This window comes from Solanum stenotomum, chromosome 3 (genome assembly GCF_019186545.1).
Source record: "Solanum stenotomum isolate F172 chromosome 3, ASM1918654v1, whole genome shotgun sequence".
Classification (NCBI taxonomy): Eukaryota; Viridiplantae; Streptophyta; class Magnoliopsida; order Solanales; family Solanaceae; genus Solanum; species Solanum stenotomum.
The window spans coordinates 1,056,688-1,082,175 of NC_064284.1; the positions used below are offsets into that span (position 1 = coordinate 1,056,688).

Here is a 25,488-nt window from a genome sequence, read left to right on the forward strand (position 1 = left end):
CTAGTATGTTCACATATTCACCTTAGCATCCTCTTCTTCAATGTCTTTATCTTTTAAATATGTGAGTTCTTGACTGGTTAACAATATTCTGTTCCATATACCATAACTGATATAACCATCACTCTATATAACTTAGCCTTAAAGTTTTAATGTTATTTTTCATCACACAAGACTTCAAAAGCAAACACCAACATCCTGTGTGGTGTTATATGAAATTTTAAAAAGTAAAAAAAAACTTTTTTTTGCAATATTAATAAATTAAAGATACATAAAATATATTAAAATATTTTTTAATGTTATATATGTCCTCCATAAAATTATAAGAGGATAACTTTTACTAGAATGTGGTTCCATTATGTTTAACCTATTAATACAATATGCTAAAGTCTCTCCTAATTAGTGAACATGCTTAACTTGTCGTCTTAAAGTTGACCACAACGATTCCATATGTCTTAATCAAGTTCTCCTGTTTCCTTTCCCATAATTATTTGTACTATAACTTTTAATTTAATTCATAATAGAGACCTGACAAGAAGATTCATTTCATCTTTCATCTTCCACATATCTCTATCTCCATTAATGTACTACAACACTACACTTTCTAGCTGCTTCATCTGATTCTGTTATTTTCCTTTGTTTTTTTCAACTCGCCGGAAAACATGGCGGATGAGTTTGCAACGTCGGTAGATATGGGACTTCAGTTAACTAAACGAATTTACTACGGTAAAAATCCGCCGAAGCCACTTGTAATGGAGAAAGAATCATCGGAGATTAATAACTTGCCGACGGCACCTATGGTGTACGCCGTCGTTAAGGACCCGTCGATGGTGGATAATCCTGATATTCCGAGCTATCAACCGTATGTTTATGGCCGTTGTGATCCGCCGGCGTTGATTCCGCTTGACATGCAGGGGATTGCAATGGAGGTTGATTGTTATATGGATACTGCTTTTGTAACGGTCAACGGAACTTGGCGGATGCACTGTATTGCTTCTAGCCGATACTGCGATTGTCGAATCGCTGTACCAATGGGAGAGCAGGTTTTGTTTCTGGAAATTGTTCTGTTGTTTCTGTTCCTCTTCCTTTTTTTTAGCTGGTCAGATTTACTGTTTACTTTTTCTAGTAATAATATTATATATTTGCCTGCTATTTAGTTGACTGGACGGTTATTTGGGTTAGTTATCCTTTATCTGTAAACATAAGATTGGATGGAGGTTGGCTGAGATGGCTCAATGGTTGAGGAGTGCCAAGTTCAAATCTCAATGTACTCAACTAACTGAACTACTAAGCTTCCCGAGCATTTAAGGAATATAAGTAGTACTAGCACTTATGTTTTTCCCGTCTTTCCCTTTTTTATGTTTACTAGTGACTTTCTACTTGGTATGTGGTTATTTGTACCAAAAAATGTTTTTTCGATTGTATATTTGCATTAACTCGTACTCAAAAGAAAGGAACAAAAAACAGACAGACAGCAATGCCCCACAGTTTCTCTTTTGATATGCACACACCAGTTGGAAGGTTTTAATGGTTGTAGACTTTTAGTTGTCTGAGATTTCTTGATGGACTAAAGTAAACAAGTTAATTTCCTCATTGGTCAGAATCAATTATGCTGGCCTATCAACAAGATTTCTCTGTCATTATAGGCATTGAAGCAATGGAGAGAAATAGTCAAAGAAAAAAGAAAACTATGGCATATCCCAATTTTGTTTATATCATATATGGATAATTGGAAGGTGACAACATATAAATTTTACATGTCCATACTCTTACCTTTCGAATATACGAAATATTCATGTCACTCCAACTGTTTACATCACCTAGGCATATCATTAAAACAAACTAAATGAATACTAAATGATATAAGCATTTGACTGTATAGTTTAAGTTTTGATTAGCCTAGCTAGCAAACAAATACAATGTTTGTCATTCTGTTGTTCTTAAAATACTATCATTTGTCTAACACAGGGTTCAGTTCTAGGTGTGGAGATTGAAACACCATCAAGATCGTATTCCACCTTGTTGATAGAATCAAATGATACCCAAGATGCTGGTTTAGTAGCCAATGCTAAAGATGGCTTCTTACTAAATCGCCGGATATACACATTAAAGGTCCCTCAGGTGACTACCATCTCACACTACCAAATTGATTATCTATCTTTTCTTCATTCCTTGTTGAGTTTCAAGAAAGGGGCTATATTTGTCTACTTTTGGATCTTTCAAGGTTGCTGGAGGTTCTATTCTCTCCGTTAAAGTCAGTTGGTCACAGAAACTACTGTATCAAGATGGTCAATTTTCCTTAAATATACCTTTCAGTTTCCCGTGGTATGTCAATCCAATTGCAAAACTATTGTGCAAGAAAGAGAGGATTCGGTTGAACGTGAACTCTGGTATGGGGAAAGAGATTTTATGCGGAAGTTGCAGTCATCCTTTAAAGGTGAACATTTTTTAACCTATCTAGTCATGAATATAACAATTGATAACTTGTTTTTCTTCCCAGGAAACAAGACGTTTGGTTGGTAGTTTAGGATTTTTATACGAGAGTGAAGTTTGGGCATGGTCAATGGATGACTTCAGTTTCTCCTACAAAGTAAGACCACTTCCGGTTGGACCTGCTTTATGAAGTACTCTTTGTTTTTATTGATCATTTATTTAGATGAGCTTCAGAAATCGTCACTAATAGCTGCATATATCTTTAGGTTCATTCAAGTGAGATCCTTGGGAGTGTGCTCCTGAACCGAGTGTCTATGCTTGATGTTGATCAGAGAGAACTGTTTTGCTTCAATCTATACCCACCGACTGTCAATGCAATGAAGGTTTGTTAGCCTTGTTACTTAATGGTTTGAATGCTATCCAGATTTTGATCAAAATGTAATTTTGATTTGTGATCCTTGAATTCTAAACATATCATGTTTTGTTAGACTACACATGTTCAGCTTAGTGTTGTTCTTGATTTTGTCATACATATTAAGCTAAGATCCAGTCGAACCAGGTTAAGCCTGCCAAATCAGAAAAATAGGCGATAATTGTCAATATACAAATGCAGCTTTTGAAATCTATGCTTTATAGGACATCTAAACTACCTTATAATCAATTCATGTCTACTTTTGCATATGTCAAATTTTCAATATACGAATGCAGCTTTTGAATTTATTTACCTGTTTGTTATCTCTCTTGGGTACTTAAATGGCACATGTACTCTCCTTTTGTTGATTTTTAGGTTTTCAGGAAGGAAGTGGTATATGTTGTTGATATAAGTGCGAGCATGCAAGGGAGGCCACTTGAGAATGTTAAGTCTGCACTACTGGCTGCCCTCTCTAAACTCAGTCCAGCGGATACTTTTAACCTCATAGCCTTCAACGGAAAAAGCTTATTGTTCTCATCATCCATGGAGCCGTCAGGGAAGGAGTCAATTGGAAAAGCAACTCAGTGGATTGACCAAAATTTTGTAGCTGAGGGAGGTACCGACATTTCCCTGCCTCTTAACCAGGTTAGAAATATGACTTTTCTTTACTACAGACTGGTATGATACTGCTTATTATTTTCCAGAGATAGAGTATTGCTTGGAAAGCAAAATTAAGTAGAAACTTCTATTTTGGTCCTTGTAGACTCAGTGACAAAACGTTTTTTTTCCTTTTTTTTTACTTCTACCTATGTGTAGAAGATACATGTAATAAATTGAGTAATAAGTTCATGTGGATGATGCATCATTATGTTGATTAGCTCTAACTATTTGACCGTTCTATTCCTTCTATTTTCCAATTTTTAGTTGCTCCAGACATGTAGTATTTACTTGATTAAAAAAATGCAGTATTATCTTGATTTCACATTTTTTTGGTGCATTTACCCAAGTCTCATAATCTGTTCTTGCAAATTCATCCAAGTCAGGCAATAGAGATGCTGTCGAAAAATGGTGATTCAATTCCTCTTGTTTTTCTAATTACCGATGGGTCTGTTGGAGATGAAAGAGAAATTTGTGAAGCCTTGAGAGGACGGTTGATGAAGAGAGGCTTGAATGCTCCGCGAATTTCGACCTTTGGCATTGGTGCGTTTGTTTTTCTTTTACGTCTTTAAACGACACTTCTCTCCCATGCTTCAATGGCAATTTTCAATACTATATTTATGTCTCTCAGGTTTATACTGTAATCACTACTTCTTGCAAATGCTTGCTCAAATCGGAAGAGGTTACTACGATGTTGCATATGATTTAGGTGCGCTTAATTTAACTATTATGCATCTTAGTATTTCTGTTTACTACGATGCAATTAAGTGCATGTGGTTTGTAAGAATTTATTTTTCTGCCCAAGTTTCAACAACCTACTCAGAAACTCTCTGATGGTTACTGAACTGTTGTAAAAAAATCCATTCATAGACTTATTTTACATTTGAGTTTCTTACTCTCTATTTAGGATGACACACTTTAAAATGGAAATCACTATGAATGGGAGTACTTTCATATTTTCCTCAGCCGAAAAAGTTATTAGAGTATTATTTAACTTCTATTTAACACCACATCAGATTGGCAGAAGTTTGAATTGCGAGTTATGATTTTAGTTCTTCACATCAATTTCCATGGTCAGATTCAATCAGTTCTCGGCTGGAAAGACTACTTAATGGCACATCATCGGTTATTCTCGCAGACCTGAAAATCGAAGCTCTGGAAAGTCTTGATTCATTTGAGGTATATACACCTTCAGATTCCTTATTTATTCTGAGAGAAAAGGATGTACAAAGCAGTATAAATAGCTAAATATGCCCCATTGTTGCCTTCCAAAATATCACGGATTCACAAAATTTCCACTAAATAATACACTGCTTAATTATTTTTCTTTTCCCATGTTATAGTTATGATATAAAGTGTATAATACGTGCCCCTTACTGCTTATCTGACAGTTCTAATCAATTTTCTTATTGCAGCTATATCCATGTTATCTGCCGGACCTGTTATCTTCGAGACCACTAATTGTCTCTGGCAGATTCATCGGGACCTGCCCTGGTTCTGTTAAAGTTAGTGGCACATTAGCAGATTTGAGCAGTTTTGTGGTCGATGTCAAAGTACAAAAAGCAAAGGATTTTCCTTTGGAAAGAGTAAGGTCTTTCATCTTGTATTCCTTACTGAAATGTTAATTTGATTTACTTATGCTGCGTAGAAAGTTATAAGAAAAAAGTACTGTGTATGTGGTGCTCCAGCTTTACCTGGATTCTGTTCTTGTACACGTTTTCTCTACTATGAGAACAGGTTGATTCTATGAACTGTCTAGCATTCTTATTCCCCGTATTAATCAAACAAATATCACGTTTGTATTTTTTTTGGTCTGTGCATGCTTACATGAACCTTGCTGGAAAAGTACAAATCTGCACTCTTCCACAATTAGAACTTATGCTTGTTCCCTTTATGCAGGTTTTTGCTAGGAGACAAATTGAAACAATAACTGTCAATGCCTGGTTTTCCGGAAGCAAGCAACTAGAGGAGATGGTCTGTTCTAATGAATCTTAATTCTTATAGTGCTGCATAAAGAAGTTTCACACAATCACGTGATTGCAAATCCCTGCAACATTAAGAGATTTATATTCGTTATACGCCAGTCCCTTGCACTACTGTTACTTCTACTATTGAAAATCATGATTATTTTTTCCTGATGGTAATTATGCTCACTTAAACTATATATCTGTTTCTAGGTTGCAAAATTGAGCTTGCAAACTGGGGTGCCTTCAGAGTACACCAACTTGGTTTTGGTTGAAAATTTAAAGGAGAAGCAGACGTCTAAATTAGAGACAGTAGACGAGGTATGAGTTTGGTTGGTTTGTCAATGTACTAGGTTAACTGTCTTTAAATTAGAGAAAATCATCTTATGAGGTTTTAACACTATCCATCTTCTGTGATTTATGATTCGCGTGCATCACTTCCTTAAAGTAAAATTTGTGTATTTGTATGCAAAACATGCATACCAAATACACTAGTATATGTAGATAAGTGCATTAAATTACGTCTGATTCATATAAGTATATATTTTGACCTGTATGAGGTAATTATATGTAGACATATACTTGTGTAAAAATAAGCTAGCATTCTTGTGCTTGTGGAACTTCAGGAATAGATTTGTTTAAACAACAGTAATGCATTCTTTTAAGCTTACAAGCGGAATTTGTTAATGAAAATAAAAGCTCTCGTATTGATTGATAACCAATGTATATGCAGAAGGCCTCTGATCAGTTGAATATCAAGAAGATCATATACCTTCGAGCACTCGGTGTTGGTTTTGGTAACTCGAAGGCAACTGCAGACAATCTTCCTGTGGAAGCAGCAGAACCTAAGTTGCATGAAACATCAGAAATGGTATTTGCCGCTGCTTCAAACTTATGTGGCAAACTATGTGACTTTTGCTGTTGCATGTGTTTCATACAGTTCTGCTCTCGGGTTAGTGATCGATGTGCTGTGACGTTAGCACAACTCTGTACAGCGCTTGCTTGTTTTGAGTGTATTAGTTTTTGTTGTGAAGTATGTGGAGATTGTGGCTAATATATCAGCAGCTACACAGCCACAGATGTATCAGAAATGTGGTTGGACTGTCACACTACTTGTATGTATAGTTGTATGTATAACTGTGTTTCATTCCAGATGTAGTGAACTGCTTGTAATAGAATTAGAGGAAATAAAAGAGATAAAATATAGAAGCTTGAGAGCACTCACCTTACGAGTCGTTATAATCTCTGTCTATGGACCAGTCCACAGCCGATATATGGATTTAACTTATACACACTGACAACGCAAGTAATTTTTACCCTATGTATTATTACCTATTGAATCTATCTACATGTCATAAAAGATAAAACATCACAATACTGAAAATCTTTCTTTTATACCAAATGTCATGTTTTTATCCATGGTGAAATGTGTGAATAGTTCATAATGCAAGTCAACACAGTTTCATGTTTATGTAGTTTTTTTTTTAATTTAATAAAAATAAATCTCTCATTCACCAACATTGGCTTATTTCTAAATGCAAACGATTAATTTTGGAAAGAAATATCCAATAACTTCTTGTCTAGGCAACTAATTAAACCTATATCAATATTTAAATTATACTTTTCCTTATATTCGTAGTACGTTTCAACTAAAGAAAAATGTTTATGACATGAATCTTAATTCAGTTGAACGTTAATAAATTCATTAATTCCATCATCATTTTATTTTTGTACCCTAATATAGAAAAATAATGAATCTTAACACGACACAATAGAAAGCAAGTTAAGATCAAATATTTATTAGTGGCATACAACGTCGTAGTGACTAGGGCAAAGCTACTCTTGTCCAAGGGGTGTTAAGCGACTCCCTTTCATATGAAAATTACGTTATATAAATATGTCAAATTTTGATGATTGCAAAAGTTCTCAATCGACAAAAGAAAGCAAGTTAAGATCAAAAATCCCTTTGTGGCATACCACACCATTGTGACCTGGGGCAGAGCTACTCTTGTCCGATAGGTATTAAGCGAGACCCCTTAAGTAAAAAATTACGTTATAGAAATATATCAAATTTTGATGAAATGCAAAAGCTCTCCATAATTGGGCGGACAAAAAAATGAAGAAGTAAGAGACCACATAAAGAGATAGTACTATCATATTTCAAGGGGTCAACTAAAAATAAATTTACAAAAGTAGGCCGGGTAGTTCTCAAAATTAAGAATCGGAAAGAGCAGTAGACTGTATGACTCCCCAAAATTTTGGGGATAGGCCGAATTTAGGGTTCCTCCCGATCTGAGCAACCAAAAGTCAACAAATTCCTTTCTTTTCAAACTTCTCTCAGATTTAGGGCTTTGGAGTTTTTCTAATTCTTGATATAGCGGTAGAATTAGGATTTTAGTTTATATGTTCTCAGTGAAGCGGCGAAGCTTTTGTTAGGGCACTGTAAAGCGAGTAATCGGATCTGCCAATGCAAATTGAATTGAAATCTGAAGAAGTTTCGGTGATTTTTGGGATACCGAAAACGTTAAATTGAAAGCAAATCAATGTCTTGGGCAAGTCCAGAAGATATCTATACCTCCACTTCTCTTGCAAGTTATCTTGACAGTGAGTTTTTCTTCATTTCTTTATAAATTATATGTTAAAGAAAGGTCGATATGTTAAGTACTATTAAAGTTGTCTAGTAGTTTTGGTGTTCAAAATCTAGTCTTGCTAAACTTGCAAGGTTCTTTTGGGCTGTTTTGGTATTGGATTGTTTCCTCTTATTTATTTTAATTGAACACAGATGGTTGTCTGTTCGTATCTAGTAATCTCGCGTTGATTCCTGAATTCTGATCATAGTACATTGGTTTAAAACTGAGATGTAATTGATTTTTCGTTTATGGGGAGAGAGAATACCTAGAAGATGTTGGTTGCATTATGGGAAAAAGTTGAAAGTGCACATCTTTTTTAGGTTCAAAAGATAAATTCCAGCTTCAATTTGTTTGTCTCGTTTTGACTTGACATGAAGTTTGGAGAAGTAAAAAGATTTTTGAATGTTGTAATCTTTAACTAAAGATAGGTAGAATGTACCATAATGTTCTTTAATCTTGTAGTATTAAATATGCCACGTGGAAAGCTAGAATTAAGGAGTTGCCAAAAAAGAAAAGAGATACTTTTTGAAATGGGCTAAAAAGGAAATTAAGACAAATAAATTGAAACCAAGGGAGTATATCTTATTTATACCACTGGTAGATTTTCTCCAAAGTGTTGATACAAAAGGAGGAAAAATCAAAGATTTTTAAGCCTTTATTAGTCTAAATTTGAACCTTGTTTTGCTAAGCCAGCCGCAACCATGTTGCCTTCCCTGTAGATGTGCTTTATGGGCGATGTCCGATGTATACTTCATAATGACTAAAGTGCTGATTTTTCACTGATTCATATATTGCGAGGGAAGAGGAGTGCTTCCTTCTTTTAAGGCGGAATAGATCTTTTCTACTGCTGCATGGGTCAAAGAGCCACAAAAGGTTCATCATTGTTTGTGTTTCCTCGTAGTGACAACTCAAAATGAAAGCCTTAATGATAAAAGAAAGTTGCTGTCAAGCCCAAGCCACTTATATATTTGAGTGCTTGAGTACCACTTTTTTTTCTTTTTTCCAGAGAATTAAAGGTGCAGTCAAGCACTCAATTATACAAAGGGCTTGCGCTTGAAAGCCTACCTTATTCAGCAATCAACTTTCTTAGTAAGTCTTGCTGTTATCTTGACATTTGTGCAAATTGTAGAAATACATGGTTCACAATATGTTTTTTTGCACCAAAGGGTGTGATTAGGTCAATGAAGTGTGTGCAGACCTTGGAGGCCAAGGTTAAAAATCCAATAGAAACAAAAAATATTAGGTGATTTTTACCCTTCTATTTAAGTCTCAGTGAGCAACTGAGCATAGTTATCCAATGGTTTACTGTGGGAGGTAGTAGCAAACACCTAGTTGAATAGTTGAGGTGAGAGCAAGCTGGCATGGACACCAACATTATAAAAAAATGAATTTCACCCTTTTTTCCTATGCTCCTGTGTTCTTGTCTTGGCAGCTTAAATGATAGAAACCACGATTATTATAGGTATATGTGGTCCCTATTCCTTCTAGAGGAGCCTATGGTACTACTTATTCTACCGAAGAGGCATGTTCCTGTAAACTGAAGGATTAGTTGTTTCCGGCACTTGAGCAATTAGTTAATGTGTTACGGTGAGGTTGCCACGGCACCCGGTGCTCGATTAATTTTTTCATATATATGTATAGGAATTGTAGTGAGTATGATATATAATTAAAGGTTGGCACCCACAATAGCATAGTGACTGCTGATCAGTTGGTCAACTGACAGGGTGCCACACCCAACGCTGTGGTTTGAATCCCCTGGAATGCAATTTGTCTTTTGGTTTTCTTCTTCTTTCTTTTTTTGTTCCCTTTTTGCCTTTTCCTTTACTTCTCTTCTCTTCTTTCTTTCTTTATTTGTTTCCTTTATAGTTTTTTTTTTTTGTATTCTAAGTTGCTCGGACTCTTCACTTTTGGTGCCGCCTGTGTCGACACGACATGGGTGTGGGTGTGGGATCTGTGTCTTATTTGGTCAACGGATTTTGGGTACTTTGACCAAAATCGATGGAGAAAGTCTGGACAATTTTAATGATTCCTATGCTCAATACAAAAGCTAAAGGTGAAATTGAAGAAAATAGAATACCTTTTATATAGAAATTTTTATGTCACTCATTTTCCTTAATTTCCTTCCGTGATTCTCCTCAAGTTCTCCACATAATATGTCATAATTTGGGTTTTATAACTCTATTTTTAGATATTTTAATTATTTATAGGCGAATCCCCGCACCCATATCCGTACATGGATCCATATCCCCGAAGCTTAAAAATTAGATCATGAAGGATCCGACCTGTAGATCCACACCCGTATGGACACCCGCACCTGAGTCCGAGCAGCTTAGTAATTGTATTTCCACTCTTCCTCCTTTGCAACCCATCAATTAGTTTATTTATCTAAATTATTTCTTCTTCTTTTTTCTTCAAAATGTCCAAATATTTACTTGGATGTGATTTTATTCTTTTTCCTCTTTTATCCCTTCAAAGTACATTTTATCTATTGAATTTTATACTTCGTTTCTTAATCCTTTAAACGAAAGCAATAGAGCCAAAGGTCGTTTTATGCTAGTTTATTGGCTTCTTTTTGTACTTTATTATTAAGAGTTTTTGTTTTAATGTTACCAAATTTTTTTTAAAACAAATACGAGTTTCTGTTTTTGTTCACAAATTATTTTCTTTTTTAATATGGATAATTTGTGATTTTTTGTAATGAAAACATTGTCTTTACTTTAAGTTGCTGAGAGATCCCTTATACAAAATGCTTTCGCTCTTTTTTATAGAATTCGTTATAAGTTACAATTTGTTAGTTATCATGATTTATGATTTAAGTATCTTATGATTAAGAAGGGGTGCAATTGCCTATTCAAAAAATTTAGTTTTCTTGTTCATATTTTTCTCATTTTGCAGCAGAATTTGATTGAATCAGATAAAATTCATGTTGATTAGATAATCGTATATTTATTTAGGTACCAAAAAATTCGTAAATCAACCCATATTAGCTCAAAATGGATTGAATTGGATGAATATACGCCCAAATTCAATATCCATCACCAAGTTTATATTAAATGCAGTGGCACCCGCAACCTTCAAATTCTAGATCCGCCTCTGGTAGAAGCTAATGCAATAATACATGGGGTGCCTGGTACTAAAAGAAATAATTGGGGTGCTACTTTTTCTTATATATATGTCCATGTGCTCATAGATTGATAGCAATAACTAAACCTGTTTATTGATTTACTGGATCTATTTCTTGCTTTTCTGGCTTGACTCATTATCCCTCACAGAGAAACTTCTTGTGCTGTTGCGAGATGGGCGAAAGCTTTTAGGAATACTTCGTTCTTTTGACCAATTTGGTAGGTTTCTCCTGTCATTACTTTCCATATCACTGCCGCGGTTAACCACCTGACAAAAATTCCATCTGTTATTTGTAGCTAATGCTGTTCTTGAAAGTGCATGTGAGCGTGCTATTGTTGGTGATCTATATTGTGATATCCCATTAGGTCTTTATATTATACGTGGGGAAAATGTTGTGTTAATTGGTGAACTGGTATGTCTTGATTTCTCTCTCAATACAAAAAGTTCTGTGCTATCCCCATAATTGTATACCCGTTGGCTAATACAATGTTGTAATGATTGGTCAGGACGTGGATAAGGAGGAACTTCCTCCCCATATGACACGTGTTTCAGAAGCTGAGATAAGAAGGGTAAGATCCTGCTATTATTAGTTTCACTCTTCCAGATGCTTAATGGACTTGTTGCAGGTGTATGACTTGTGAAGTTTGGGGTGTGGGGCAACTTATATTGGTGAATATATAGTCGGAAGGAAAAAAAGCTGTAGGTATTTTGCATAGTTTTGGAAATTTAGGGATGAAAAGTTATTTTTTGATAAATGGGGGGTGGGGAGTGGAAAAGATAAAGATGAAGGTATGAAGTTGCAAAAAGGTTAAGCTTTTACATGCCTCTTTATCGATGAAATTAACCCTTTGTCGAAAAGAAAAGGATAAGCTTGTACACGAAATACTGTATGTAGCTAGCCTTTTTTGCTTTTGCAACACACAGAAAGAAATTATAAAGCTGAAGGGAAAGAAAAGCTGAAGAAAAAACAGTAATCCTTGTTAATAGAATGTATCTTGTATATAACTTGCATCTTTATGTGTGCATGTTTTCATATGCTTTTTAAAGAGATAACATTTCCATCTTTCTAGTTTATAAATCTATTCTTTCAAGTGCAAAATCATGATTAACTTAGTTGATGGTTGACTGATTTATTTAGTCATAGATACGAGAAGATGGTAGTGTTAGTTAGTGTAAGACTGGTACACATTATAGAGTTGTGCGTATACATTTCTTATTGAGACTTGTGATTTGTTTCTAATTCATATCACCTATCCATCCATCAGGCACAGAAAGCAGAAAGGGACTCTACAGATCTTAAAGGCTCAATGAGGAAGAGGATGGAATTTCTTGATATGGATTGAGGTTTCCTGTTGTTTACGATAATTCCATGTCTTCTGCAAATATTATCGCAGTTGCTGCGTGGTTTTCCTTTTCTCTTGGGATATTCTGTGTTACATTCAAGTGTTCATTGTAACATCTGTTTCTTTTATGATGTTTGAGTAAAGGTTACTGGTATTAGACATGGTGAATGGTGAAACAAGTCTTGAGTTGTTCCATTTCCTTTTTATGCGCTAGTCTTGGAGGAACTGTAGTTTTATGTTAGACGCTGTATATGCTGTGAAATGGGAGTTATGGTGTATTTGCTTTTTCCGATGTCCTTTTCTTATTTAGGTCAAACTATTTAATCAAGCGCATTGCTCGGATCTTACCCTCTTTATTTTTAGGTATATTTATGGTTTTGGCACGATTTAAATTAATTGGAAAAAAAAGGTGCATGTTTGGCCCCGTCTTAATTCAACAACATAGAGTTGTCAAGATGAAAAACTAGTGTTTGACATTAGAAGAAAGTCGAGTTGTTTTAGGTATTATCATATTACACAAGGGGAGGTGTGACCACGTGCAAGAAATAGTACTTCTTCTCAGTATCTCTGCCGTAATGATACCGGAACATTGCCAGCAAGTGCCAAAGTGAAGAAAAAGCAATGAACCGACACAGCACCGACAACGACTTTGTTGATCCATATCATCAATTCAGAGGTATAGTAGTACGTGGAAAAATGGACAAGTGACAATTGATAATCACTTTAACACCGACAGTGAAAATCTGAAGCGGCTCCGCTGCGTTAGATAAATTCAGGAGGTATAAACTATATCAAGTACGACGAGTAGATTGATTCTTGGTCTTATTTATAGATATTATTTGTTAGTATATCAACTCAATTTTTTTTTGCATTGTTATTATACAATATAAATATTCAGATTATTATTCCTAGCGTAATTGATTTAATTTACATATTACTAATTCGTGCCTAAGTAATATTTGTATTATTATTCATTACATAACTTGTCATTCAACAAAAACATATTCTGGAATGGAAGAGGTTGAGCTAGGTGTCTTGTTTCACCTTTTCTTTTTTAAATAAAAAAATTCTTCACCTCTTCTTTTTCTCTATTTTTTCATGCACCTTACTTTTAAGTTACACATGTCAGTTATTCACGTCCAACATGTACTCTTATACTATACTATAATGTTATTTTAATACAGTTACTGGAAAAAAACAATCTGTTTTAATTAATTTATTTGATTTTAATTTAATATAAAAATTTTCAAAATTGCCAATAAAATAAAATAAGATAAACTAATTAAAGTAAAGAATACTACAACATTTTTACAAAAAGAACTTTCTTCCGTTATCTTTTTTTTTTTCTCTAATCCAATACCCACATTAAATATGGATTAATTCAAATTCACATCTAATAAATTAGCCTTCATGTTATTATTTTTTTAATATTTGAAATTCAAAATGGAGAAATGATTAAAGCATTTTCACTATTTAAACGTAAGTGAACAATAAACAAATCATTTGCTCGGCGTACACGTTACACAAGCTTACCTCAATTAAACGAATATTTAATAGTGAAACGTAGTCGCCGGTGGGTCCAATCTCGTCACTCCGGTAGTGGATGTTCCTATTGCTGCTACTTCAGCAACAGCAGATCTGTTACTCTCTCACTCACTGAGCTGATCTCTCAATTCGGCAAATGCTATCGTTGAAGTCAATTGGAGCTTCAGGAGTACTATTTCTACTATGGCTATGGCTGTTCCAGACGACTGAAGCTTCAGTGCATGACTACAATGGGGAGAAATTTGTGAGCAAGGGCAATGCATTTGTGGTTCACGGAGGTAGCGAGGGAATTTACTCCTCTGTTCCTAACCTCACTGAATCTCCTTCCTATTCTTCCAACACCGACTCCTTCATTCGGTAATTTTACTCTCTCTCCAGTCAATTGTTTAACTGTTTTTAAGTACGATTTTAGATGAAATATATCGAGATCTGTTGTGAGAATTTGTTAATTATAAATGACGGTATAATTCTTTGTATTTAGGTTAAATTGCGAGGATCAGAATTATTTATTTGTCCTTTTTCAACTTAGATAGTAAAGCTACTAGTGTTGTTCTGCTCCATTGTAGATTTTCGGAGTAGTTTTTGAAAATTTATCTTCAATTATCTGTTTGACCATGAAATTTTATCATATATTGAAAATCTGATGGTCAAATATTTTCAAGTTCACAAAAAGGGGCTCAGTGCAATTTTTGGGACTTACACTCGCTAATCTTCAATTTTTCCCAAGTAAAATGCATGTCCATACATAACTAAAAGTTCCAAAAATCTAAATTTCACAAATTCAAATTTTCAAGTTTCGGCTTCAAAATCAGTCAAAGGGGGCCTAGTTAGTAGGATTCTCTAAGTTGAAAGTGATCCATCAGCGAATGCCTAACTGTACTGCCACAATTGAAGCTAAATTTTCTTTGATATTCGGCTGCTAAAAACATGGCTAACTCAACCATCAATGTTGCGCTGCTCAATTCGGATTTGTGTAGTTACCTAGTTAGTAAAAAACTCTTAAGTCTTATGTGATCCATTACCAAAAGCCAAAAAAATTTAGCACTACTATTAAAGCTGTCTTCCTTCAATTTCTGCTGCTAAAAGCAACCATAGTTCAACCATTAAGGTTGAATTATTTTTGTTAATGAGAAGCTTATGTATGAAATCCATAGTTGGGTGAAAGAAGATAAATGAATTTTGCTTTCTCACAATATTAAGTAGTCTGTACTTAGTTTGGGCTGAATCTTCAGATGGATTAAGAGGATTCATACAGATGATCCAACTGCTTTGTATTTCGATTAACTTTCGTGTTTTTTCTATTTAAAAGTCATGCTACATGGAAATTAATGGGCTTGTTCTTATGCATTTTCTCAGTCTTGCCAGACTCTGGAAATGAGTGTTGTCATTCATGTGTTTTCCCAGTTTTATGCGTAAGAGTCTATACATTTCTGACGTCACATTTTCAACAGGTTTGAAAAGATTGTATTTCGGAGGCCAAAGGAACTCTCAAACATCAGCTCAGACCCAATTCATGCAATTGTTTTTGAGGTGGATGACCGAGAGTTAATTGGGGGCTCTGCTTACGGTGGCCAAAGAGCTATTTGTTGCACAGCAGATCTTGCAAAACTTGGAGTTTGTACACAAGGGCAAATAATTCACCGCCCATCTGCTAGTAATCCCGGATGGCCTAAAGTTTTTAGTGCCTCATTCAGCACTGATGAAGTTGATGTAGCACTGCAGTCGAGATCAATCCCCATTACAAAAACTGGGATGTATAACGTGTATTTTATTCACTGTGAACCAAATCTTAAGGAAATTACTGTTGAAGGGAAAACCATATGGAAGAATCCTACCGGTTACCTACCTGGTAGAATGGCTCCCCTTATGAACTTCTATGGGTACATGTCTCTTGCATTCGTGTTACTAGGGATCTTTTGGTTTTCGCAGTATGCAAGATTCTGGAGAGAAGTTATCCCTTTACAAAATTGTATTACACTCGTTATAACATTGGGTATGCTTGAAATGGCCTTTTGGTACTTTGACTATGCTGAATTCAATGAAACTGGAGTCAGGCCCACTGGTACCACTGTATGGGCTGTGACCTTTGGTACAGTAAAGCGCACAGTTGCACGTTTGGTCATTCTGATAGTCTCTATGGGCTATGGTGTCGTTAGACCTACTCTGGGTGGTCTCACATCAAAGGTCCTTTTGCTTGGAGGAACATTCTTTTTGGCTTCTGAAGTGCTTGAACTGGTAGAAAATGTTGGTGCTGTCAGTGATTTCTCAGGAAAAGCAAGGTTGTTTTTTGTACTTCCTGTGGCATTCTTGGATGCTTTCTTTATCCTTTGGATATTCACCTCCTTGTCGGCAACTGTGAATAAGCTTCAGGTAAATTGTTGGCTTCTATTAATTACTGTGATTTCATTTGTTTGCGGATTGCTAGTTTAGAGAATGTTTTCGTTTGTTTACTTCTTACTTGCCCCGGGTCTTACTTTCATGAGCAGAGATCCTATTACCCTTGTGACTAATAACCTAAGTAGCTCTATTTGTGTTACTTATTATATTAATCATGAAGTTCATTCGGAAAGGTGTACTGGTATCTTTTTGTTGGTTGTAGTGCCTAATTCTTGCAATAAAGGAAGCTTTTTCCTTTCCTTATCTTAGGCCGTTTGGGGCTGGGGTCGATCATGATATGACGTTATTCAGTTATTATTATAATTCAATTTAGGCTTTAGTGCTAATTCAGTTGCTGGATTTGGGATCTGACAGGCTAGAAGGTTGTTGACCAAATTAGACATTTATCGCAAGTTCACAAATGCATTGGCTGTCACTGTTATTGTATCTGTTGGATGGACATGCTATGAGGTAATTTACATGATGTGGCTGGTTCTTTCTTTTAGTAACTTCTGTCAAGTATCTTTGTTGCCTGTTCAAAGAATCTGAGTTAATAAAGGGAAGTGGTTATAAGGACCTTATTGTTGACTGGTCTGCTTGATGTGAACATGATTACTCTTGCAGAATGACTTACACCAAAAAAAGGAACATGTATAATACACCGAATTTGGCCTGCAATCCAATTTTCTGGAGAGGGGACCTAAATTTCCAATAATACGGGAAGCAGAAGCATGATTAGGCCTTTTTAATGTGTCAAGAAATTCCCAATCATTCTGTTATTCATTTTCATATGTTTTAGGCCACGTAAATGTGTCAAAGCATCACAAATCAATTGTTCTTTTCCCCATCTGTTTTTACTAGTCAAGAAAGGAACTTCAACAAGTGATTCTTGGTTTGCCATTTGCCTCACAACTCAATTCAGGTTGGACTTGGGTTGTGGCACTCCATGTATTACCTTCAAGAGAAAGGGCACCTTCTAGAAATTGAGCATGATCATATCTTATATTCGTCCAACTACATCAGACATAGGGTTCATAATTTTCTCAACTGATCCTGATATTGTATTAAAGCACAATGCATTAACCATTTTCACCCCTTTTGGCAGCTGTACTTCAAGTCGACTGATGTGTACAATGAGCGATGGCGAAATGCCTGGATTATTCCTGCCTTCTGGCAAGTGCTATCTTTCTCTCTCCTTTGCATCATCTGCGTTCTTTGGGCACCATCTCAAAACTCCATGAGGTACTACCCAACTTCTACTTTATTGTGTATGTACATGCATTTTTACAGAGTTCTCACCACTCTAACCCTTCTAGTTCTTATCATTTCGTCATATCTGCACTTTATATCTTGTGTTTAAATGGAATCCAAACCTTTTTTGTTATTTTTTCTGTACTCGGCAAACTTTCAAACTTATAAATCCTGAATCATTCTGTTCAAACATCTCATAGCATCTTTCCATTTTCATCACTATAAGAAGTCAAAATCGCATAATAGCGAGTCTTACTTACATAATAGCTGGCTATAACGGCTTTATTTTTGGCAATATTCAGTCTTTTCTCAGACGCAAATCTCAACACTCGCTGGTTTATTTTATATGCTTACATAACAGATATGCCTACTCTGATGATGGTGAAGAGTTCGACAAGGACCCTACATTAACACTCATAAAGCCGTCCCCTCTGCTGCCAAAGGATGTTAGAAGCCAACCTGAAGTGAGACCAACACTGGGTAACAGTGAACTATCTAATGGTGACGATGTAGAAGACAAGACTGAGTAAAACAAGACACAACTTTTTACAGTATGGTAAAGAAAGGTACCGTCAGTTGAGTAAATTGTTGTTAGAATCATGTAATCTGTGTTGTCTGTATAAAAAGTACGAATGTTAATCAGGAGAAGTTTTTATTAGGTAAAACAAATTTGTAATTGTTGTTGTTTTTAGAAGTAAAGTTCATTTATCTTATATGATCTCTCTTGCAACTATTCTTTTAGGTCCGTCTATCACTCTTGCATATTAATATGGATGCATAACCATACACGATAAAGCAATATTAAAGACGAGCACATTCACCACTAAGTGCAAGTATACATCAAGGATAATATGAGATGGTTTAGTTATGTCGGTTTCAACCTCCAACTGCATTTGTACACACATGTAAAGTTATAATGAGTGATAGATATCTAAAGATAGACAGACCTAAAATTATGTGAAAGAAAATTGTATCAAAGACCTACAATCTCTTAAAATCCAAGAAATAAAAAGATCACTTGGTTGAGAATATGTTTAGTCATCGTAGTTGTTTTGCTGTTATACACGCGAGAAGAAATAATTGACCAAATTTTACAAACTCCTAAAGTACAAAGGTTATACAGAAAGGCATAGATGTTTGATTCCCAATGGAACATTCAGGGATGTCATCTCAAAAACCCATACTACTAAAAGCTGATCTTCCTTCTTTTTTTCCCTTGGGTCCATTTGTGATCCTTGGAGCTCATTTAATAATGGAACACATAGGCTCTTTATCTAAATAGACAAATAAGGACCCACGATAATTGAAAAGTAGGAATTGATGTCAAATAGATGGATTGGCAGATGAAGCATCACACCAACCGTAAAGATCTAGTTTCCCTGGGTTGAAAAAGACACAAATTAGGTCGTCCATCACTTTTAAATCCAAGTCAAAATCAACATCCACACTCCACACTCAATCTTCCTATATCTTCTGTTGAGATAGAAGAATAAGCACGGCACAAGAATTATTAGTTTGATGAGTTTTTCATAGTAACTCCTCATAAATGGGAAAAAGGCCATTTTAAGTACTTTAAAGTGGCAACACCAGCTAAAGTAGAAAAAACAGAAACATGGATTTTATGTAACAGATATCCAAGTGGTGCAGTAATCAAATCTACAAATGGTATTTGAACAGATTAGTAATTGAACATCTTGGTCAGTAAATATTCTACATTTTCTGCCATTAGGTAAGAATAGAAGGCGATTTCTACTTTGGACACAGATTACCACATTTTTTTTTGAGAAAGTTAACATCACAGATTACCACATTTGAGAATACACAAACAGGGAGTACATGGTGAGTGGAGAGGTAGCAAAAAGATGTGTAACATTGGAAGGCACACCTTGTAAGTTCTGACCATCAGATGCAGCACACTTCAGTGTTTCAACCAGAAGGCCTGTAGAGATGAAATATTTGGAGGACAAACAACAAAGATTGCATGAATCTGCTGCACTAAATCTACTGGATTAATCAGATGCTCCTTGTGGCTTGTAACCACAGATTAGCCACTTCTATCATGACAGTGTAACAAACGGGGAATTCAATTTCTAGTTTACAAGAACAACTTTCATGATATATGTCCAGTTCAAGTATTCCATGACTGAGAAAATCATGTCAATAGAACTAGTTAGTAGCTTTTACCCATAATAGCTGAATAAGCACCACAGCACCAATCGTCTTAGCTGAGAAGACAGAATAAGTACAAACTAACAACAAACATTCCAAGGAATCAGCATGGTCATACATGAAACATTGAGATAATTAGTCATGCCCCACGAATTTCCCGTGTAAAATTTAAAAATCCACGGCAATTGTTTCATTTCTGAGAAAACGGAGACTTAAAACACAATAAGAAGACAGTAGTAAGCAACAACTGGTAATTTCATGTCTTTACAATCACAAGACCATGGTTTTATTTATTTATTGTCACCTACTGAGGCCCTTGCCATCGTAGGAAAATCTGTTACATTCTTGATTTAAGATAAACTTACAAGAGGATATATTCCAAAGGACAATATCGCAGCAGTGTAGAAGTCATCCAAGCTAAACTAAATTCTGGACTCAAGTTAACAAAATCATGATTATGATAAAATTTCAAGAAAGTAATCAATACAACAGTTCAGATATGGACAAATTGAAATAAAGTCTAAAAGTATGGAAGAAATACAACAACAACATGCTTACAGGGCAGAGCATCCAGAGGCAGGAGGCACTGACCCTTCTTGATTGATACAGCTGATCTTCCTGAAGTTTTCAGCAGCCCATCACCCTGGAATACTACAAATGAAAGCAGAAACTCGAGAAACACCAGAATGCCATAACCTCAGCCCCTGAATAACTCCATGAAAAAGATTCAAAGAATGTCCTAAAGTACTAACTGTTGAAACTAGTATTCTTTCACTGAGATCTTCTTCTCAAGTGCTGTGACACAGCGTACCCCTCAAAGAAATCTAAGACAGCATTCTCTAGGTCCTCCACAGTATACTTGATATAGTTTTCTGGATGCCTTCCGCTTTCTATATGGCTCCTGAACCGTCCAAGAAATGATCTATAGGCAGGAATCAACTTTTCGGCTATGGAAATGCGCAGCTCCTCCCTGAGCTGTGTATCTGGTATCAACCATGTGGACTGAGTCCTGTGCACTTCTTCAAACAAGGCGTTGAACGTCTTGAAACGCTCTCTCAATGCACTCTTGGACACACCCGATGAAAAACTGCCACTCACATGTAGTCCCTCATCTCTCAAACAATGCAAAACCCTCACCCAGGTTGCTCTCTGGTAACTGGTAGCAGCTTGTCTAAATTTCCCCGTTAATTTTCTCAAGAAATCATCTACAATCATTTCCCCCAACTCAGGTGACCCTTTAGTCTTATGAACAATATAATGGACATTGTTCATCATGAATAAATGAGCCAAAGAGGTATCTCTATAGTGCTTAGACTTACCTTCCAAATTGAACTGCAAAATGACAATAATCCAAATCAAATGAAGCGCTAATGGTGTCAGTCCTTCTAGGTCCGCAAAGTCCATATCAGGGGTGTTAGGATCACTTGAATACCTTGATCCCGTCGATGGCTGTGAAACAATCAATTCACCCATTGTCTTCTTATAGTCCGAAATTAGACTTATATAGTTCATGACATACCTAGTTAAGGGATGAATTGTCCCTCCTGGAACGGGGACCTTCGAAGGTTCACGGAGTACAGCATTCTCAAATTCCGACAGTATCCCTCTAGCAGCCTCCCCTAACCTAGACAATATCTCTACTGCTTGAACTCTAATTGATTCTGAAGATTTTGACTCGAAAACAATTTCAACATCAGGCAATAAATCCGATAAAGCGTCATGAAGATCCAATATCTTAAACAACTTCTCAGGCGATCGCCGGCTAATGCTAATGGCTTCAGCGAAATTGAACAGCTGTATAGCTGGTCCTTTAATAGTCTCCATAAAGCAAGCATCATCAGTCGCCGTGCCCAAACTCTCGAAGATTTGCTCACAGAGTTTCTTCTCGCTAGCGAAGAGTATGCGAACGCATACTTTGGCAGCTCGTATCCATCTTCGGATCTTTGTTTCCAAAGTTTCCCAATCAAGTCTCTGGATATCTCCGATGCTGAGTTTCTCTATTCCAAGCTTGCGGAAGCTCGACTCCACAGCGGACTTCCGTACACTACCGTAGACCTGAATACACTCCCGGAGATATCCAGCGGAAATCATTCGCTCGGCGATACTCCGGAGATCATATATTGCTACGGGCGGCATGAGATCAACTTCGCGGATGCTGCTAGTAGATCGATAGCTGCTGCTGCTACTCTCTTGATGTTCCAACTCTTTGGTGAACGAATCATCGTCGGTAGGAGTATCATGGTAGTCTTCTTCAGGCACCTGGAATTCGCCGGAGTGGACTGGAGAAGGACTAGGGTCAGTTAACGAATCAGCCTCGATTGCATTTGTGTGAGCAACAAGTATGCTGCGAAACTCATCCTCAAGCCGAGCCATGGCGATCTGGATCGCACTATTAGCTTTATCCTGGTCGTCGGAGAGTGTTGTGGACTCCATTGACCGTTGGATTTCATCGACGGCGTGCAAATACCGATTGATCTCGTGACGATCGCCGTCAAATATCATTTTCTCTCTAGCTTCTTCCGACACCGTAGAATCCCACCGGAGAATTATCTTCTCAGCTGACTCGAACGCTACGGAGTCGTTCTCTGGTGCTTCCATCAAAGAGAAACCAAATTTGAAATTCAGAATCTGGAAAAAAGAAAAAAAAGTATTCGAGCTTTTTGGTGAAGAAGATGCAGAGAATTATAAAGATGAAGAAAACTGAAGAATCAAAAAATGGAAGCCGATGAATTTTACATATTGAATTAATTAATCAATTTCTGCAGTGATAATAATATAGTATAAGAAGATTAATTACTGTACTGTTATCACTATTTCTCGGATTAAAAGTTATACTCAACGGATCTTCGTATAATAACACATTTGGTCCTTCAATTATTAGTAATAAATTTATGATAGTACTTATTAATCAATAATAATCTTCCATTTTTTGCCCTTATATATTTTATATATAGGAAATACTTTTGTAACTATTTTACTGCCGATTATGATTTATGGGTAATAATATAAGCTTCATATCATACATGGATAATTAGGTGACTAAATGATTAATAATTATAATATATTTATGACTGTTCATTAGCAAAATGATCAAGTGTTATATTTCAATTAATTGAAAATCAAATGTGCTTTATAAAATGTTAAAATATCTAAAATCAAAATTCACCAATAAAGAGTAATTGAGTCTACAAATAGTTAAAGGTAGAAAAACTTATAAATTTTAAGCTAATTCTAATAGTAACGCATTGCACTCTTGTTGACCAAGTTTCGAAAATGTAGCAATTGTTGACAAGAAATTACACTAATATTGACTACTTTAAAATTGTTGTTTTGAAAAGTAAGCTAATCTAAGTTGCGTGTTTTTTTTTTTTTAGGATTGGTGCTAATGTCGTACTATCATATTTTTTAAAAAAAAAAACAAATAACAAAAAGTCAATGTTTCTATTCGGAATTATTTGATTGATGGGATAAAAATAATAATCTCAAAATAAGATGTGAAATTATTCTCTACTTTGTGTTTGGTTATAAGTATTACTCCCACCGTTCCTATTTAGTTGTCCATATTTCATTTTTTAGTTGTCCTTATTTAGTTGTCCATTTTGACAAATCAAGAAATGACAACAATTTTTTTCCTATTATACCCTTATTTAAATAAAATTATCATAAATAAAGTAAATAAATTTATGAACTTTCCAACATTGATTAGTTATCTTGAGTGAATTTATTTTGAAATTGTAAATTGTACTATAAGGATAAAATTGTAACTTCACTATGCTAATCATTGTTGCCTTAATATGTGTGTCAATTCTAAAGTGGACAACTAAATAGGGACGGAGGTAGGGGTGTGTATTGGTCGGTTCGGTTCGGTTATAAGTATTATCGGTTCGGTTTATCGATTTTTGGTTTTTAAATATGCTAAACCGATAACCAAACCAATAAGATATTTGTTATCGGTTTTCGGTTTATCGATTTTAGGTCTTTAACGGTTCGATTTTCGGTTTAACCAATAAGAAAATGCTTTCAAAACAAATATATGACTTATCCAATAATTTGACGCGATACGCATACATCGAAATAATTATTCCAAACGGAACAACAAGGACCAACTTGTTGTATTTTGGTCATCACAACAAAGACTTGGTTAATTTTCGATCGCCATAATATATATAAAACAAGGTCTCCTTTATGCAATAAAGAGAATCAAATAAAACCAAATCATAGACAAAAGTCAAAACAGTAGCAAATGAGGTCATGCTTATGGTAACTAAATGAAGTTTTTACGTTATTTAAAAAAAACACATACACACAATTTGAATTCCTTATGTTAATCAAATTGCAGATATTTACAATCGTGCAAAACCTAATATTAATCAATTATAAACTAACTAAAGTAAATAAGTAATACTAAAAAGTAAAATCTAAAGGTTAAATAACTAAAAGTAGAGAGGAGAGTTAATTGTTAAGTGGTGTTAATTATTGCGTAGGGTTTTATATATTTAGTCTAATATACTACTAATTATATTAATATTTTTTTAATATATTATATATATGTATAACTAAAAATTAAAATAGTAAATTATTATATTCTTAATGGGTTATCGGTTAACCCAATAACCCAATATTAAAAACCAATAACGAACCAATAATCCAATAATTTTTTTTTTGTAAAACCATTAAATAACCGTTATCCCAATAACCCAATAACAATAAATCAATAACACTTTTTTCGGTTCGATTTATTGATCGGTTCGGTTTTTGCACCCCTAGACGGAGGGAGTAGTTAATTTTGACATCATTTTATCCCATTATCTGTATTTTAAAGATGAAATTAATTGTCTCATATTATAATCTTATCAAATATGACCTAATTGGCCAGACAGAAACGCAAAAGCCAAAATTAATTAATGAGAGTAAACCAAATGAACAATTTAATGAAGTCAACTTATCTTCGTACGGACTGTGTGGCATTCACGTGCGTGCACGCTCGCACGTTAAACAATTCTTCCACATAATATAAACACAAAAAATAACAATGCCACATTTATGTATCGATTATTCAGTGTTTCAATGTTAAACCTTGTATCTAAAAATGTGCAAAAAAAAAAAAAAAAAACAGTATACATTCAGCCCTTCAATAGTAAAAAAATTTATAACTTTCAAATTCTGAATTCGTTACTGATTATGAATCTAAACGCACAATTCAAACAAATTTAATTGATCTAGAGTGCAAACAAACGTAGAAGGAATTGAAACCATATCTCGTTAAGTTAACACCCTTTGGAGTATGGAAAGAACACTCGCAAGCTTGCTTGCATGTGAGACAATTCTGAAAACTGGAACTCATATTTTTGTATGTGTGAAATGAAAGCAATATTATTATTTAAAATACACAAGATAGGAATTGTACTTTAGTGCACAGATTTCTCCATTATGTGTGAAGCTGTTTCATAGCTGGCAAACAATCTATGCAGAAAATTAAAGCAAGTCAGTATCACACGAGTGCTACAATAAACAATTTGTACTTTGGATTAAATCTATCATCTCAATATGTGTGTGATAATATTATACTACTACTCCACTAACTAGTA

At 35.2% G+C, this 25,488-nt stretch overlaps 4 protein-coding genes across 7 annotated transcripts; 3 read left to right on the top strand and 1 right to left on the bottom strand.

The window, feature by feature from the left end:
- The first annotated feature begins 517 nt into the window (after window positions 1-517).
- Window positions 518-6,656, top strand: LOC125857473 (uncharacterized). 3 transcript variants are annotated; one of them, XM_049537074.1, is made up of 13 exons: window positions 518-1,040; window positions 1,966-2,118; window positions 2,222-2,434; window positions 2,498-2,587; window positions 2,697-2,813; window positions 3,218-3,487; window positions 3,886-4,042; window positions 4,131-4,208; window positions 4,578-4,678; window positions 4,915-5,085; window positions 5,399-5,473; window positions 5,677-5,784; window positions 6,197-6,656. In XM_049537074.1, exons 1-13 carry the CDS (start codon window positions 660-662, stop codon window positions 6,515-6,517), a joined length of 2,235 nt encoding a protein of 744 aa, XP_049393031.1. In that variant the 5' UTR covers window positions 518-659; the 3' UTR covers window positions 6,518-6,656. The 3 variants fall into 3 exon arrangements, with proteins under 3 accessions (XP_049393031.1, XP_049393033.1, XP_049393032.1); XM_049537076.1 differs by having other exon boundaries at window positions 6,212-6,656; XM_049537075.1 differs by having other exon boundaries at window positions 519-1,040; window positions 6,200-6,656.
- Window positions 6,657-7,655: 999 nt separating this feature from the next.
- Window positions 7,656-12,854, top strand: LOC125860473 (sm-like protein LSM1B). The gene is made up of 5 exons (XM_049540437.1): window positions 7,656-8,067; window positions 11,366-11,434; window positions 11,513-11,628; window positions 11,723-11,785; window positions 12,482-12,854. The coding sequence occupies exons 1-5, from the start codon at window positions 8,007-8,009 to the stop codon at window positions 12,557-12,559; spliced, it is 387 nt and encodes a 128-aa protein (XP_049396394.1). The 5' UTR covers window positions 7,656-8,006; the 3' UTR covers window positions 12,560-12,854.
- Window positions 12,855-14,066: 1,212 nt separating this feature from the next.
- Window positions 14,067-18,473, top strand: LOC125859915 (uncharacterized). Its single transcript, XM_049539772.1, has 5 exons — window positions 14,067-14,461; window positions 15,556-16,474; window positions 16,856-16,951; window positions 17,586-17,722; window positions 18,093-18,473. Exons 1-5 carry the CDS (start codon window positions 14,241-14,243, stop codon window positions 18,259-18,261), a joined length of 1,542 nt encoding a protein of 513 aa, XP_049395729.1. The 5' UTR covers window positions 14,067-14,240; the 3' UTR covers window positions 18,262-18,473.
- A 1,060-nt stretch (window positions 18,474-19,533) lies between these two features.
- LOC125858588 (exocyst complex component EXO70A1-like) lies at window positions 19,534-22,645 on the bottom strand. Of its 2 annotated transcripts, none has more exons than XM_049538413.1 (2): window positions 20,459-22,645; window positions 19,534-19,670 (listed from the first exon to the last, which is right to left on the bottom strand). In XM_049538413.1, the coding sequence occupies exon 1, from the start codon at window positions 22,496-22,498 to the stop codon at window positions 20,672-20,674; it is 1,827 nt and encodes a 608-aa protein (XP_049394370.1). In that variant the 5' UTR covers window positions 22,499-22,645; the 3' UTR covers window positions 19,534-19,670; window positions 20,459-20,671. The 2 variants fall into 2 exon arrangements, with proteins under 2 accessions (XP_049394370.1, XP_049394371.1); XM_049538414.1 differs by lacking the exon at window positions 19,534-19,670 and adding an exon at window positions 19,771-19,785.
- Between the last annotated feature and the right edge of the window lie 2,843 nt (window positions 22,646-25,488).

Coding starts and splice junctions, on each gene's coding strand:
- LOC125859915 (XM_049539772.1), top strand. CDS start 14,241: ATGCTATCGTTGAAGTCAATTGGAGCTTCAGGAGTACTATTTCTACTA. Junction 14,462..15,555: donor AACACCGACTCCTTCATTCG/GTAATTTTACTC, acceptor CATTTTCAACAG/GTTTGAAAAGATTGTATTTC. Junction 16,475..16,855: donor CAACTGTGAATAAGCTTCAG/GTAAATTGTTGG, acceptor GGGATCTGACAG/GCTAGAAGGTTGTTGACCAA.
- LOC125857473 (XM_049537074.1), top strand. CDS start 660: ATGGCGGATGAGTTTGCAACGTCGGTAGATATGGGACTTCAGTTAACT. Junction 2,588..2,696: donor ACTTCAGTTTCTCCTACAAA/GTAAGACCACTT, acceptor ATATATCTTTAG/GTTCATTCAAGTGAGATCCT. Junction 4,043..4,130: donor AATTTCGACCTTTGGCATTG/GTGCGTTTGTTT, acceptor TATGTCTCTCAG/GTTTATACTGTAATCACTAC.
- LOC125858588 (XM_049538413.1), bottom strand. CDS start 22,498: ATGGAAGCACCAGAGAACGACTCCGTAGCGTTCGAGTCAGCTGAGAAG.
- LOC125860473 (XM_049540437.1), top strand. CDS start 8,007: ATGTCTTGGGCAAGTCCAGAAGATATCTATACCTCCACTTCTCTTGCA. Junction 11,435..11,512: donor TCGTTCTTTTGACCAATTTG/GTAGGTTTCTCC, acceptor TGTTATTTGTAG/CTAATGCTGTTCTTGAAAGT. Junction 11,629..11,722: donor TTGTGTTAATTGGTGAACTG/GTATGTCTTGAT, acceptor ATGATTGGTCAG/GACGTGGATAAGGAGGAACT.